At 42.3% G+C, this 12,810-nt stretch overlaps 1 protein-coding gene across 12 annotated transcripts in view; it reads left to right on the top strand.

Annotated features, from left to right (window-relative positions):
- The first annotated feature begins 265 nt into the window (after nucleotides 1-265).
- The window catches only part of mbnl2 (muscleblind-like splicing regulator 2), a 44,095-nt gene continuing 31,550 nt past the window's right edge, over nucleotides 266-12,810 (top strand). For 4 of the 12 annotated variants that reach the window (XM_028006337.1, XM_028006333.1, XM_028006327.1 and 1 more), the window contains exons 1-2: nucleotides 4,533-4,842; nucleotides 9,272-10,143. In XM_028006337.1, the coding sequence (XP_027862138.1) occupies nucleotides 9,970-10,143 (174 nt within the window). In that variant the 5' untranslated portion in view covers nucleotides 4,533-4,842; nucleotides 9,272-9,969. Of the gene's footprint in view, nucleotides 500-4,531; nucleotides 4,843-9,271; nucleotides 10,144-12,810 lie in introns of those variants that run through there. The other 8 variants (XM_028006329.1, XM_028006336.1, XM_028006331.1 and 5 more) reach the window with 4 other exon arrangements.

The raw sequence follows: 12,810 nt of genomic DNA, 5'->3' as shown, positions 1-12,810 counted from the left end.
CTTTCACTTCCCTTGATTTCTTTGGACCGTACCACGTTCACTTTGGTGGGGGGGATTTCCTCTTCAAAACTAATTATATTTCTGTACAGAAGCTGCAAACATGGAATGTGTGATTTGCATTAAAAGTGTTACACTTCTTAAAGCTTGGGTAATTAAAAAAAAACTGATACATTTATTTATTATATTTGTATATTCACAATTGCCTCTCCACAGAGGCGGAGAAGTCGACTTTACCTCGAACTGTCAAAATCGCTTGTTGCTCCCAACCTTTAAAAGTAGTTAGCGAGCTAGCATGTAGCGGGTCAAAGGCGCCGCTGTGATATGTGGTTTTTTTTAAAGAAGAGGAGCAAAAAAAGTTTGTAAGGGGGGAAAGAGCGGGCGAAAAGTGTCAGCCGAAGACCGTGACTGCCCTGTCGAGCCGTGCTGCGGGTCTCCAGTCGTTGACCAGCCGTTGGCGGCGGGCTGAAGAGCAGCTGGATGTGACAGGTCCCGACATCAGGTAGGCTGCAGGTAGCTAGCCTAGCAGACAGCGTTAGCATCCTTTAGGTATTCATTTTATGCACGCGTAGTGGCGTGTTAGTGAATGTAACACCTCTCAGGACTTCAGGGTTGTTGTGAAATATTAGTAATAATTCAGGTTTTAGGTCTCGTTTGTGGTTCAAAGGCCGAGAAATAACTACACAGAAGCAGAGAGCTGCTGAAAATAAGAAGAAAAGAAATTGGCCCATCGTAAACAGATGTGATGTTGGGTCGTCGTTGTGTCTTGTGACTTTACAATTGCTTAGTAACTATCATTTTAAATTAACTTTCGCATGTTAGTACACTATATATTCCCTCACATTCATTCTTTTCCTTTTTCAGGCAAACATCTGCAGTAAGTATGCAAGGATTTATTCAGTTCAATTTGACTGGAAAATACCTTTTAAAAAAAAAAATCCCAGCGGGAAATTAAATATTGTTGTAACTCGTTATCGAAGTTCAAAGAGTTGTTGAAATGCTGATGGCTATCGGCACAAACTATCTCCTGTAGCAGCCCGTATTACAGCTGTGTTGAAGCCTCTGACTGAAGTATAACAGTCTCATGAAGAGGATGCTTAGGCTTTTTGCACAACACTGTGCAGATGTTTCAGAACAGAACCTGTCTTTTTTTAAAAGAAATCAGGCTGATAAAGAAGTGTGCAGCGCCATTTCTCCTTTAAACATGATATGTGAAATTATATCCATATAGTTAATGTTTGTTCTTTTCTAACGAATCAATATCCTCTTAAAATTTCAATGAAATGTCCAAATTTTTGACGGAGAGCTTTAGACACGTTTCAACGTGTTTGTTTTTTTTACTGCAGTGGAGTTTTGTGCAGTGACTTTTGTGAACAAAGATTTTATTTTTAGGTTGCATCCAACAGGGTCAGTTTATCCCTAGCCATTTGACATATACTGTATATCTCCTGGGTTTGAAATTAGGTTAAGAAAACTAATTCTTCACTGACTGTATGTGCAAAAAAAGCTTCAGAAAACAATAAATAAATTTTTTGTCAGAGGTATTTGCTGTCCCCCAAAGTTGTACTTCCCTGGGCGTTGTGTCGTTTTGCATATATCAAAAACTTCCACTGGTTGTGTGTAAGATGTTTATATGTAATATATCCCATATATGTGTGTTTATGTAAAATAATATGTTTATCATTTATTGTGTTTTTGACATGTCACATTTTTTAAATTCTTAGGTCACTGCAGTATGAAACCTTTTCATGGTTGGTATCTTGTGCAATTGGACCAAAATGCAGTGAGCTTTCTGTTTTATGCCAATAAATACCAATGATTAAAATTTGACCTTAGTATGTTTGAGAAGGACATAACCTTCCGTTGTTAAAAAGCAAAACTAGAAATTGGATATAAATAGCTGCACTGTCAGCTACTCACGTCGTTTTAAGACGTACTGATCAGAATAAAGGAAGCACACCCCTTTACTGCTTGTTATTTGATTATGGCTAATAATAGAAAAAGACAGCTGCCTTTTCATTGATCTGTCTTCGCCGCCCTATTTCTGAGCCCTGCTTTTTTTTTCTTCTCCCTCTCGTGTCATGTTGAACTGTCGGCACACAGTTTTTACCTGTCAGTCTTTTTTTTTTTTATATAAGCAATTCTTTTTTTCCCTAGAATCGCAGTTCGATGTGAGTGTGCCGAGCTGTTTGGGGTCAAAAAGGACAAGGATATTAGGAGGGGAGGGGACTCCACGAGGGAAGGAAGTAGCTGAGCTTGTTTGTCTGCCAGGCTTTTGTTTGCTTTCCTGTTGGACACATCAGAGATCTGCAGTCGGAAAAACTGAACTGTTTTGCTTCTAGATAAGCTACAGTAGATATTTTTATTTGTTATTTTTTTAGCAGCATCCTAACTCCTCCTCTTTTAAATCTCGCAACCGTGCACAACTTTCACTGTTGCTGTAAGCTGACACTTTGCTCCTGACCAAAGATGGCGTTCCCCGCCCTTGTTGTCATGCTTTGTGCAAAAGCAGAGCGCTCGCTTGTCCCATCTCCCTACAGGTGCGCTGACGTTTATGCCGTCGTCACCAGATGTTGACACTTTTTCTGTCCCAGTGACCTTTCAACCCTTTTTTCCACGTTTATGTCGTCACAAACACAAACTCTAATGTAATTCAGACTTAATGTGACAGGTCAACACGTATGCATAACTGAGTGATGGGAAGTGAGATGAATGAAACTGAATTGCTCAAAATGCTAACATATAGCAAAAAGCTAACATTTTAGATCATCTTGAACGCATGTTTCAATCATGTCCGAGTTGATGGGAAAGTTTGTTAGAGGCTGCAAAAGTCTCACAACAGAGCAAGCAGCACTATTAACAGTTTGAGCTCGGTTGAGATGTTTTATTCAAAGCATATTAATTTTGTTAGAATGACCTAGTCAAAGTCAAGACCAAAATAAACCTAGGAAAACTGCTGTTTGGAGCTATTTTTTAAAAAGAAAATTGAGAAAAAAATCCAGTCTCCAGTGTTTCTTTTTGGATATGGCTTATAAATAAAATTTCTGGTACTTTTTAACTAGATCCGACTTCCAATTTTAATAATTTGTTTTGTTTTGCTTTCTTTTCTAAGGCAGAAAATACTTTCAGAAAGGGGGCTTTTATTTCAATCCTCCCTTCTGTGTGAAATATAGACATTATATAAAGACACAATTGTACCAGAACAGTGTCTTAAACTTAAGATGAGAAAAAAGTCACTTTAATAAGAAGAAAGCTTGGATAATTATTTTTTTTGTTTGGAATTTTAATAAATTTCATTCTCCTAATATTATTGCACCTTTTTTGTTGTATATAATTAACTTTATTCTCGTGTAATTTTGACTATATTCTTGTAACATTATGACTGTATTTGATGATGGTTCTACAAAGCATTAACGTTTTGCAAAACTTTGAAAACAATGGGTCCTTTTTGATATTTTCTGCTTGCAAAATATAAAAACATGTAAAGGTTTATTTAAAAAAAAACAGACAGTAAATACGTTTATTTGCCACCTTGCTGCAACTGATGACGTGTCGCCAACAACCTTTGTGTGAGCCATCGGGATGGACATAGAGGGAGAGAGAGAGACAGACGGTACAGCTGTTCTATTGAATCTGGATCGAAAAGTCATGAAGCAGGATCTCTGACTCATCAGTTCTGTGACGCTCCGGTTTCACGGCCCATGTGATTGCCGGGCAGCATGTCATCAGCCCGGCTTGGAAGTGGAGAGGGAAAGAAAAGAAAAAAAACACACTGCAATACATTATTATTATTATGACATCTATTATTATTTTTTATGTTTCCCAAGCAATAACGGTAGTAATTTTCCAGTCCAGTAAACTAAAGAATTGGACTGAAATAGAGTTTGGTAGATAGCTTGCAGAACTGCGGGGAAACGTGCAAGGTGAGGGATGGAGAGAAGCCATGGGGAGGGTGAGAGAAAGGTGCTTAAATGGAGGAGGAAGCGAGGGATGCTGGGATGGAGGATGAGTTTGGAGGACGGATGCTGAGAGGAGGTGGAGGAGAGAAGTGGGAGGGAGGGTGCAGGTGTAGTGCTCCGGTTTCCTGGGGGGATGGTGTTAAATGCGATAGAACGCAGACAAGGACACTGCTGATCTCCACTATGCGGCTGCGCAACACTTTGATTACTGCTTGTTTTCTTCCATGCTCCCCCTCACATACCCAACCACAACCCGTTCCTCTAGTCAGATCGCGTGTCGAATTTAAACAACGCCGCGCTCTCCGGGATCTGAGTTTGTGACGTTAAGCGGCGCGTGAAATTGGGGAAATACCTTGTGAGAAATCAGTATTCAGGGGTTTTGACTGTAAGCGCAGAATTTGTCCCATCAATCGGATTGCTCTCCTCCAATCAAGAGGCGACGAAAGCTGGGATTCAGAGCAGGCTGTGTGTTACTGGCTGGAGCTGTTCGAGGGCAGGACCCAGCTACAGGCTGGTAGGCAGGAAGGGGCTGGCTTTAGGGGTGTGTGTCTGGATGGGGGATGGGGGGTGGAGGAGGTGGGATGTTGGCTGGAAGTGTTACAGCCAAATAGTTTGAGTAGACACTCTTTTGCTTCCTGCCCGCCCGCCTGCCTCGCTCGCTTTGCTCTGCGGCTGAGAGAGAGACGCTGAGAGAGAAAATCCCTGTCTAGGCATGGACCTCTGGCTGCGGTGCTCGGCGGCTCGCGAGGAATGACAACAGCTCACATGGTCATTAACTCCTCTCGTCGGGGCTGAAGGGAGAACCGCACCGGAGCCAACGGGTGCCTCCTGTGTTTAGGACTAAGACAGAAGCTCACAGCGGCGCTCCGGGAACGTATGAACCGAGGTGGGAATGACTTGTCATTCAGTCTGGGCTTCTTTTTTTTAAATAGATGGGGTTTTTTTAGGAGTTTTGCTGCAGTGTGCTGCATACCAGTCTGGGTGGGGAGGGACTTGAGGGAATGTTTTATCTGTGTGAGAGAGGGTGTGAGACAGAAAACAAGGAAAGAAAAATATAGGAAGAGAGGGAGAAATCCATAGGAGCTTTGAGGCTTTCCAGTCTCCCAACATAGACTTTCTCTTTCAACTCCTGGGGGAACGGGCATTATCACAGCAGTTGACTTGCCCCTTTCTCAGTCCAAATGTCAGGAGCTCCACTTTTTCAAGTGTGACACAGAAAAGCTTGTCAAATCTACAGTTTTTAGAAAGTTCTTCCAGGCAAAGTTCTTCGGACAGATCTGGAATCGAGTCCGTCCAAATTTCGCTTTCTCGACCTAAAGCCAAGAGTGGCGCGGTCAAAGAACTGGACATCGCCGCCCTGCGTGGAAAAGGCCAGAGCGGTGTCATGCGCCTGGCTGCAGATCAAGGGGAAGTGGGTGTTTTCTAAAATGGAACAACGGTCCCGGCCCTTCCTGTTGAAAATAGACCGGGCTAAATCACTAACGTGCCCCACCTCGAGATTACATCTCAAGTGAATTTTATCTTCAGATGACTTGCGCATGAACAAAAAGGGGTAATTTCAAGTGGTTTCATTTCATGTATTTGTTGTTTTTAAGCAAACACGTCAGCAGGGCTTAAAACTGTAAAGCTAAGTATGGTATTTATCCAGTTTTTTTCCATTAATTACCTTGGAAACCCTGTTAATCATCATATTTATCTGAGAAGCACAATTCATCTCAGGCAGACGACTGCTCTATAATTAGATGATGACTTGCCTGAGTCCCTTCGACTTAGCAGAGAGCAGACAAGAATGCTTAGGGAAACCAAATCTATTAACAGAGTGCAGGCAGTCAAATAAGCAAAAATTCTCTCACCTTTTCTTAATTAAAGTGCATTTTACAACAAATCCAAACATATCGTCCTATATCAGAAGTATAGACTATTTGGGTCACCCTTGTTTAGCTAAGGCTATTATGATATGGGGCTCACCTTCCTGCTGACTCGGGAAAATGCTCATAGCTTAGTCCTGGTATAGACTGTGCTGATCTCCCTCACCCATCATTATACCTAATGGTACTTGATAGAATTGAACTCAAGGATTCTTGGCTTAGACCAAAGGCATTTCATACGCTTAGGGAAAGGAAACATTTCCTTTCTGCATTTAGGACCCTCTCTTTGGAAAACATTGTCCACTTGTTCCTCTTGGCCATGCAAATAACTGAACATCTACCGTTTGCCAGCTTAAAATGGTAATAAATGGTATTGCAGTCTCTCAGTAACCTTGCTCATAATCTTTTCTCTCACAATCATTAGAATTTTTTTTTGATTGTTTTCAAGTTCATATGGCCATTAAAAACAGGTAGCTTATCGTCCCTGCTGAGCAAACACAAGCTACAAAGATAAACCGCCCAGCACAGATAGCAGACTAATGGGTTACATGCTCGCTTTTCAGAGGTCAAGCCAATGACTTTCACTAGAGACATCCCAGTCTCGCTGACTCTCGTGCAATTAAGCAGACTGACCAAGATAATGCCCCTGGCAGCTGGTCTTAGTAAGCGTAAGTAATCCACAAAGTCTACTACTGGAGTGGTTTTCTTCACATCTCCGTCCGGGTTCATCGGGTCATCCTGTCTGGCCACTTTGGTACAGGATGCACAGAATCTGCTTCTACCTCCAGCTCTTTAGGTTTCACTTTCTGTTGCTTATTTCTGTTAACACTACTCACACTGTTCCAGTGTTCCACAGGGTGGATTATTATACCACAGGTTTTATATCTGTAAAATGGAAACACAACTTTGTAATTTCCGTCTCTGCAACGGCTCAGAGTCTATTACTGATTTTCTGATGGATGAAGTGTCATATAGAAATATTACATACTCTTATTGAGTAGGTAGCTGACTATTTCTTTGTCTTTTTATAAATTAGCTTTGACATGACAAGAAGTCAGCTTTAGGGTCCTCCATCTATAGAATTACCTCCTTCTGACCGTGAACTCGGTTCAGTTCAAGCAAACTCTGGCGAAATGTCTCATGGCCTTTTACCAAAGAGAAATCCTACAACCGGAAAACATCTGACAACATTCCAATTTTGTTTTGCACTCCTGTCGTCTTTAGAAGTTTTCATGTCATTATTCCTGTGGTTCTTCGGTGCAGCGCCACCACAGGCGAGGAGGTCAACAGGTTTGTCCAACTATTTGGTTCCTTTCAAGAAGTACAGTGCGAAAGCAAACTACACCAGCTGAAAACGTAACAAATGTTGCAATTTCGGTCCCCAATCTACCGAATTATCAGGTGTGAAAACACCCAATGATTCTGAGAGGGAGGTCGATTGTTCAGGACTTTTGCTTCCGGTGGTATCTTCTATGATCATTTCATCTCAGTCATGAAACAACAGTTTCATTGGAGGCAGTCCTGTCAGTGGGAAACTCGTTATAGTGGTCCAGCCTTTGCTTCTGGGATTTGGTCGGTGGGTGCAGTCACCTCCCCTAGGTGTTCAAATCAGACTTTCCACAAATTTCTAATAATGCTTCAGAAAGAACACCAACAGACTCTTTCTTCTTCTTCCATTTTGCTATTGGTGTTTTTTTTTTAACTATAGATCTGTTTTTATGCAGTCCTATGTTCCAAAGCTAAAACTTAATGTAGTTTTTCATTAAACAAAAACTTCCTTTCTATACTGCAAAAACATGCAATAAATGTCATCAGTATGCCCACAAATATGTGGTCATGTTCCTGCATGTGTTCTTTATCTTACTACCACCCTTATAAGGGACCTTTTTATCTTCAGCCGATCCCGTTTGTTTTGAATATTTTTCATTGTTGCTCATTGAGTCTCTTCAGGCGACCCTGACAGACCCTTACTGACACAGTGTGTGAGAACTCATTTAGTGAGCTAATCCCCCCTTTTTTTTTCTGTCCGAATCAAATGCGTAAAAGCAACGTACTGGTGTTTTATGCACCATCATTTCAGGCTAGTCACTTAACAGACAACGGGCGCCATCGCCTCATCACATGGTGACAAATTAGGTTAGCTTCATGGCCAACATCTTATGGCTTCTAAAAATAAGAAGGGATTAATTGCTAAAGGTCAGATCTGACATGATTCTTACCTGACTGTCTCTTTCTGCAGCGATTGGTTGGCTCCCTGGGGGGGTAATGTGAAATTAAATCCCGCCTTAGAGAGCAGAGCCTGGGCGTCAGTACGATCGGGCAAAGGAAGCTTCTGATCTCATTTCACATCATCAGCACTAAAGTGGGACAATATGATTAGCTAAGATGATGGTTTTGGATTTATCGGCTTGTGGCTGGATTTGGTTTGTGATTTGAAGGAGGAAGCTGCTCTTTAACCTCCCAAAGCGATTCTTATTTTTGCCCCTTCTACTTCTATAATGCTTAAGGGCATATTTCTGAAAAAATGTAAAGTCTTTGTAAACTCTAGGACAAGTCTTAGCTTGTTGCTTTCAATAATTTAAGATGTTGGTCTACATGCCAGATGTTCTGGCCAAACCTTCGTTTTCCATTCATTCTTTTTATACACATGGAATAGTAAAATAATAATCTTTTAAACAGCACTCTAGGTTTTTGTTTTTTTACAACCCTCCTCCAGTGTGGAGCATCCTCCCCCTCTTCCAGCCCACAGTTACCAAGCAAAACATTTCCAGATGTGCCCAGAAACGAGCTCCCTGCTCAGTAGCCTAGTAATGGATTTCATTCTCCCCAGCGAAAGGTCACTTCCTCAGATTGTTGCTTTATCAATCGTCCCCTTGCTCTCACTACACGACATTGAGACACAGCACTGCCTTTGCAAGACAAGGAAGGAAGCTCGTACCGACATACCCCGAATGAATGTGAACCGACAGGCTGATGTCAGCGAGGCGGTCCCTAATATGGACGGAGAGAGAGGAGAGACTAGTGAATGTTGTGTGACACTGGGCAGCGTCATAATCATGTCTGGCAGTGGCATATGCATCTGTCTAGGTCTCTCTCTGGACAGCCGCCCAGAATAGTGCAGTGCTGCACTTTTCTATTGGTCGCACCTTGTGTGGCTCTACAGTCCAGGCTTGACTTCACAGCTCCTTTTCCATCTTCACTCAGATTGTTTGCTGTCATCTTACAACATAAAGGGCTTTTCTCCATTTCCTGTTTTGGTAGGAACTATGTTGGAAAGACTTTGGACTTCCAGTCTCTACATACTCAGCCAAATAACGCAGCTGCCTTTTTTATCGCCTTGAACCACTTGAACCTTTTTAGATTTTGTCACAACCACAGACTTTGCTGTATTTTATTGAAATTTTATACAAAAAAATGTTCTTGTCTCGTCTTTTTTTTCTGTTTCAGATCAGACAGAAAGTGCCTTTTGAGTTACCATCCCTACTTGAAGACTTTGTCCGAAGAGCTCCGGATATTCCTCTGCGGTCTCTGCTGGCCATAGCTTCAAATCCCACCTGGTTTGTCCTCGTCTGCGCTTTTTGTGCGAATAAACCCCGAGTTAAACCTGAAGCTGAACCTCTCCGCTGCTGGCCAGTGTGCCAAAGCTTAAAGGCGCTTCGAAGGGAAGAGCTGCACACCTTTGTGCTGTCCTAAAATGTGCCATTGTACCTGAAAATAGGGCCACCTTTGCTCCCCAACACCCACCCACCCCCTTCGAAAGAGATCATTACTCATAAAAAGGACATTTTGGGGACAGTGGTGTGTCCAATACAAGCATGATCCCTCTGCCTCGCCAGAGGTCTGCTCTTGAGGTTTACTGATTGATGATGATTGATGAATCTGTTTGACTGACAAACGTCCACAGCACAGTTGTTCATCCCATGCTCAGGTTTCTCCACCAGATTTAATGTTTTTTTTTGGGGGGGCCGCAAAGACAAAGCACCTCCACTGACCTGAGGCAGAGTATTTTTAACTGCATGTTCCATCGGTTTTACTTTTGATTTCATGTGTTTTTAACCCGGTGCTCTTTGTGAAAGCACCTCCTCCCCGAACCGAGCGGCTCCCTCTCCTTCCTCCTGCCCCGCCGCCATCAGACCCCTTTCGACATGGCTCTAAACATAGCCTCGATACGGGACACAAAATGGCTGACCCTGGAAGTGTGCCGGCAGTTTCAGCGAGGGACGTGTTCGCGCAGTGACGAGGAATGCAAATTCGCCCACCCACCCAAAAGCTGCCAGGTGGAGAACGGGAGAGTGATCGCCTGCTTTGACTCGCTAAAGGTACGTACTCACACGTATGTTCAATTTACAGACACAAACTTGTAAATAACCATGTCATATGTTATAGATAATAGTTTGAGGCCCAGTGACCTAAAAAAGAAAAAAAAACTTCACAAGTGACATAAAACATTAGAGTTTATGGTTTCCCCTGGTTGGTGAGTGTAGGATGTCTGCTCAATTTAGCATGTGTGTCGGGTCTCCCTGCTGTACTCAGTTAGCAGACTGCTCTGACCTATGAAGCGAAAGGCCACAGAGTCCTGTCGACACGTTCAGTGCCACCAGCGATGGCTGCATTTTTATTTTCTTTTTTATACAATAAGTTCTTCTAATGTCACCGTGCCTTGTCCATCATCCGCACTCCCAGGCCAACATCTGATCGCCTTGAGCCGTTCCAGGGCGTCTATTCTCGGATCTGTGTCAGCTGTCACGATGTTTACAACCGGCAGGAAAACATAATAGCACCAGAGGCTGCTGGGAAACGGTTTTTAGCGATTAAAGTGGCATATACTTCTCTTACCAGTAGAATATATAAAATTTAACACCAAATACTTGAATATCTCTGACATTGTAGCAAGGCTTCTTCACAGTAGGTGCGACATGCTGTATCTAAGAGGAGGATGTTATTTTTTCCTTCTCTCTGCTGCAGATGTGACAGTGATAAATAGCAGAAGAAACTAGAGCAGCACACTAGACCAGTGAGGAGTTTTTATCTTGTCTTCTGAAGCTGCAGCGTACACATTAAAAAAGCAGATGGTGGAATTTCTGTCAAAGATACTGTCGACCAAAACGTACAAAAACCCTTGTGAAGACCGTGTTCATCCCATGTTCCTTACAATCAGTTAAAGCAGATGTGTGTTGAGCTTCATAAGTTATACCTTTGCTTTTCCCCTTGTTTCTGTAGATAGAGCAAGAGTCGATGCTGGGAAAATGCCTTATTTTCTGGCCTACCATCATAAATGTAAACATGTGGAGTGCTTAGTTCAGATTGGATGAAAATATTAAAACTTTATTTTGATCGTAACGCGTTTAAAAACCGTCATCATCAGAAGTCGTCTTTTTTTCTTTATAAAAAAAAACGACTGACTAAAAGCAGCATTGTAAAAAGCTGCTTTTATTGGTGCAACCAGCTACCCTCTTGGCCGTGACTTTAACAGAGCGAGGCTCATTTAAGGCGTCGCTCGCGGCGTTCGTGGAGCGTCGTTCCTTTTCATGCAAGCGGTTACGCTTTTATAGCTTAAACAGCCCACATCTGACTCGGATCAGGACTGATTTGTCGTCGCATCAAGCAGATCTTACGCCCGCCCTGTGGAAGGAAAGAAGTTTTTGGAGATGATGTTAGGGCCCAACTTTGAAATTGTTACTCTACCTGAAGAAGTCCCTTTTTTTTTTCTTCCTCATTTTTTTGTTGCGTTTTCTTGCTCCCCATCATAAAAAAAACAGCCTCCTGGTTTTTTTTTTGTACAGCAGGATTTTACCTCCAGCTTGTTCCTTCAGTCACAAAGAGTCTCCCTATGACAGCTGAGAGAGTGAAATCTTTATTATGCATTAGGAAATGTGTTTCTCTCAACGCGGGGCTGATTTTCACCCCATTACGCCCATATCATCTTCCCGGGTCTTCTCATCCGATCGTGTTATCGTGGCGGGGTTGTGTGCCGCCAGCCGTAACTTGGCCACAGATTACAGGGCCCCTTGTAAGAAGAAGCGGAATGAAAGGTAACTCTCAAGAAAGTAGTCGACTAAAAGGTGTTACTCTTGTCTCGCGACGACAGGAAAGCACGCCAAGTGAATGAGGCATTTGTTGTTTTCAGGCTAATTTGCTAAAAACTCTCTTGTGACCACAATGGGACTTTGTCTAACACTCCTACTGCTTTTTCTCAACCCGAACATTGCCAAAACACAATTATCTTCTCACATAGGTATGCTTTTATGTAAAACGTCTTTACTTTTATGACTTGAATGTGTCCGTAAACGATTGATTTTATGTAAACTAGACGTTTTCTGGAAACTGAGAAAAAAGTGGCAGTAGTTCAGACCTGGTGTGTGTTACTTTTGAGACTGTTATTCAACCATATATAAGAGTTCATGGCAGTAAAATCCTCTGAGACGCATGGCAGGGGAGAGAGAGAAAGAGAAAGGGGGGGAGGGTTTGAGGAGATAAACGGTCGTTTGAAAAATTTCATACCTCTGCTTTGCATTTTCAGTTTGATTGCTTTGCATGCAGAGTGATGCTGTCGCACAGTTCTCAGCATTTCTGCACTATATGTTTGGGGGTTTTAGAAAAAGCAAATCTTGTGCTACTTTTGTCAGTTTAAAAAAAAAATACTTTCAAGTAGCCGTGTTAAGCTAGGCGAAGTCTCTTAGATTTCCCACTTGGCATCGAGGCCCTTCGTATCACCATTTTTGTCCAGTATATTTAGTCGTGTGAGTATTTTGGGATACTTGACACACATTTGAGCCATTTATGTTAGCAGACTGATAAAAACAGGGCTTTGAAATGCCCTTTAACAGCGCACATTGTTGTTGTTATTCCTTCAATCGCAACCTTCAGTGCCTCCTTTGGGAATTAATGTGACAGGCCAATATAAAGTAGGGCATTATTGTGAAGTAGAAGGGAAAGAGTAGACAGTTTGAAAAGTGTCAGTCCCCTTTAATTAAACAACCCTGAAA

This window comes from Xiphophorus couchianus, chromosome 22, assembly GCF_001444195.1.
Source record: "Xiphophorus couchianus chromosome 22, X_couchianus-1.0, whole genome shotgun sequence".
In the NCBI taxonomy this organism is placed as follows: Eukaryota; Metazoa; Chordata; class Actinopteri; order Cyprinodontiformes; family Poeciliidae; genus Xiphophorus; species Xiphophorus couchianus.
The sequence above is the reverse complement of the archived record's forward strand: the minus strand, read 5'-3'. Positions and strand labels throughout refer to the sequence as shown.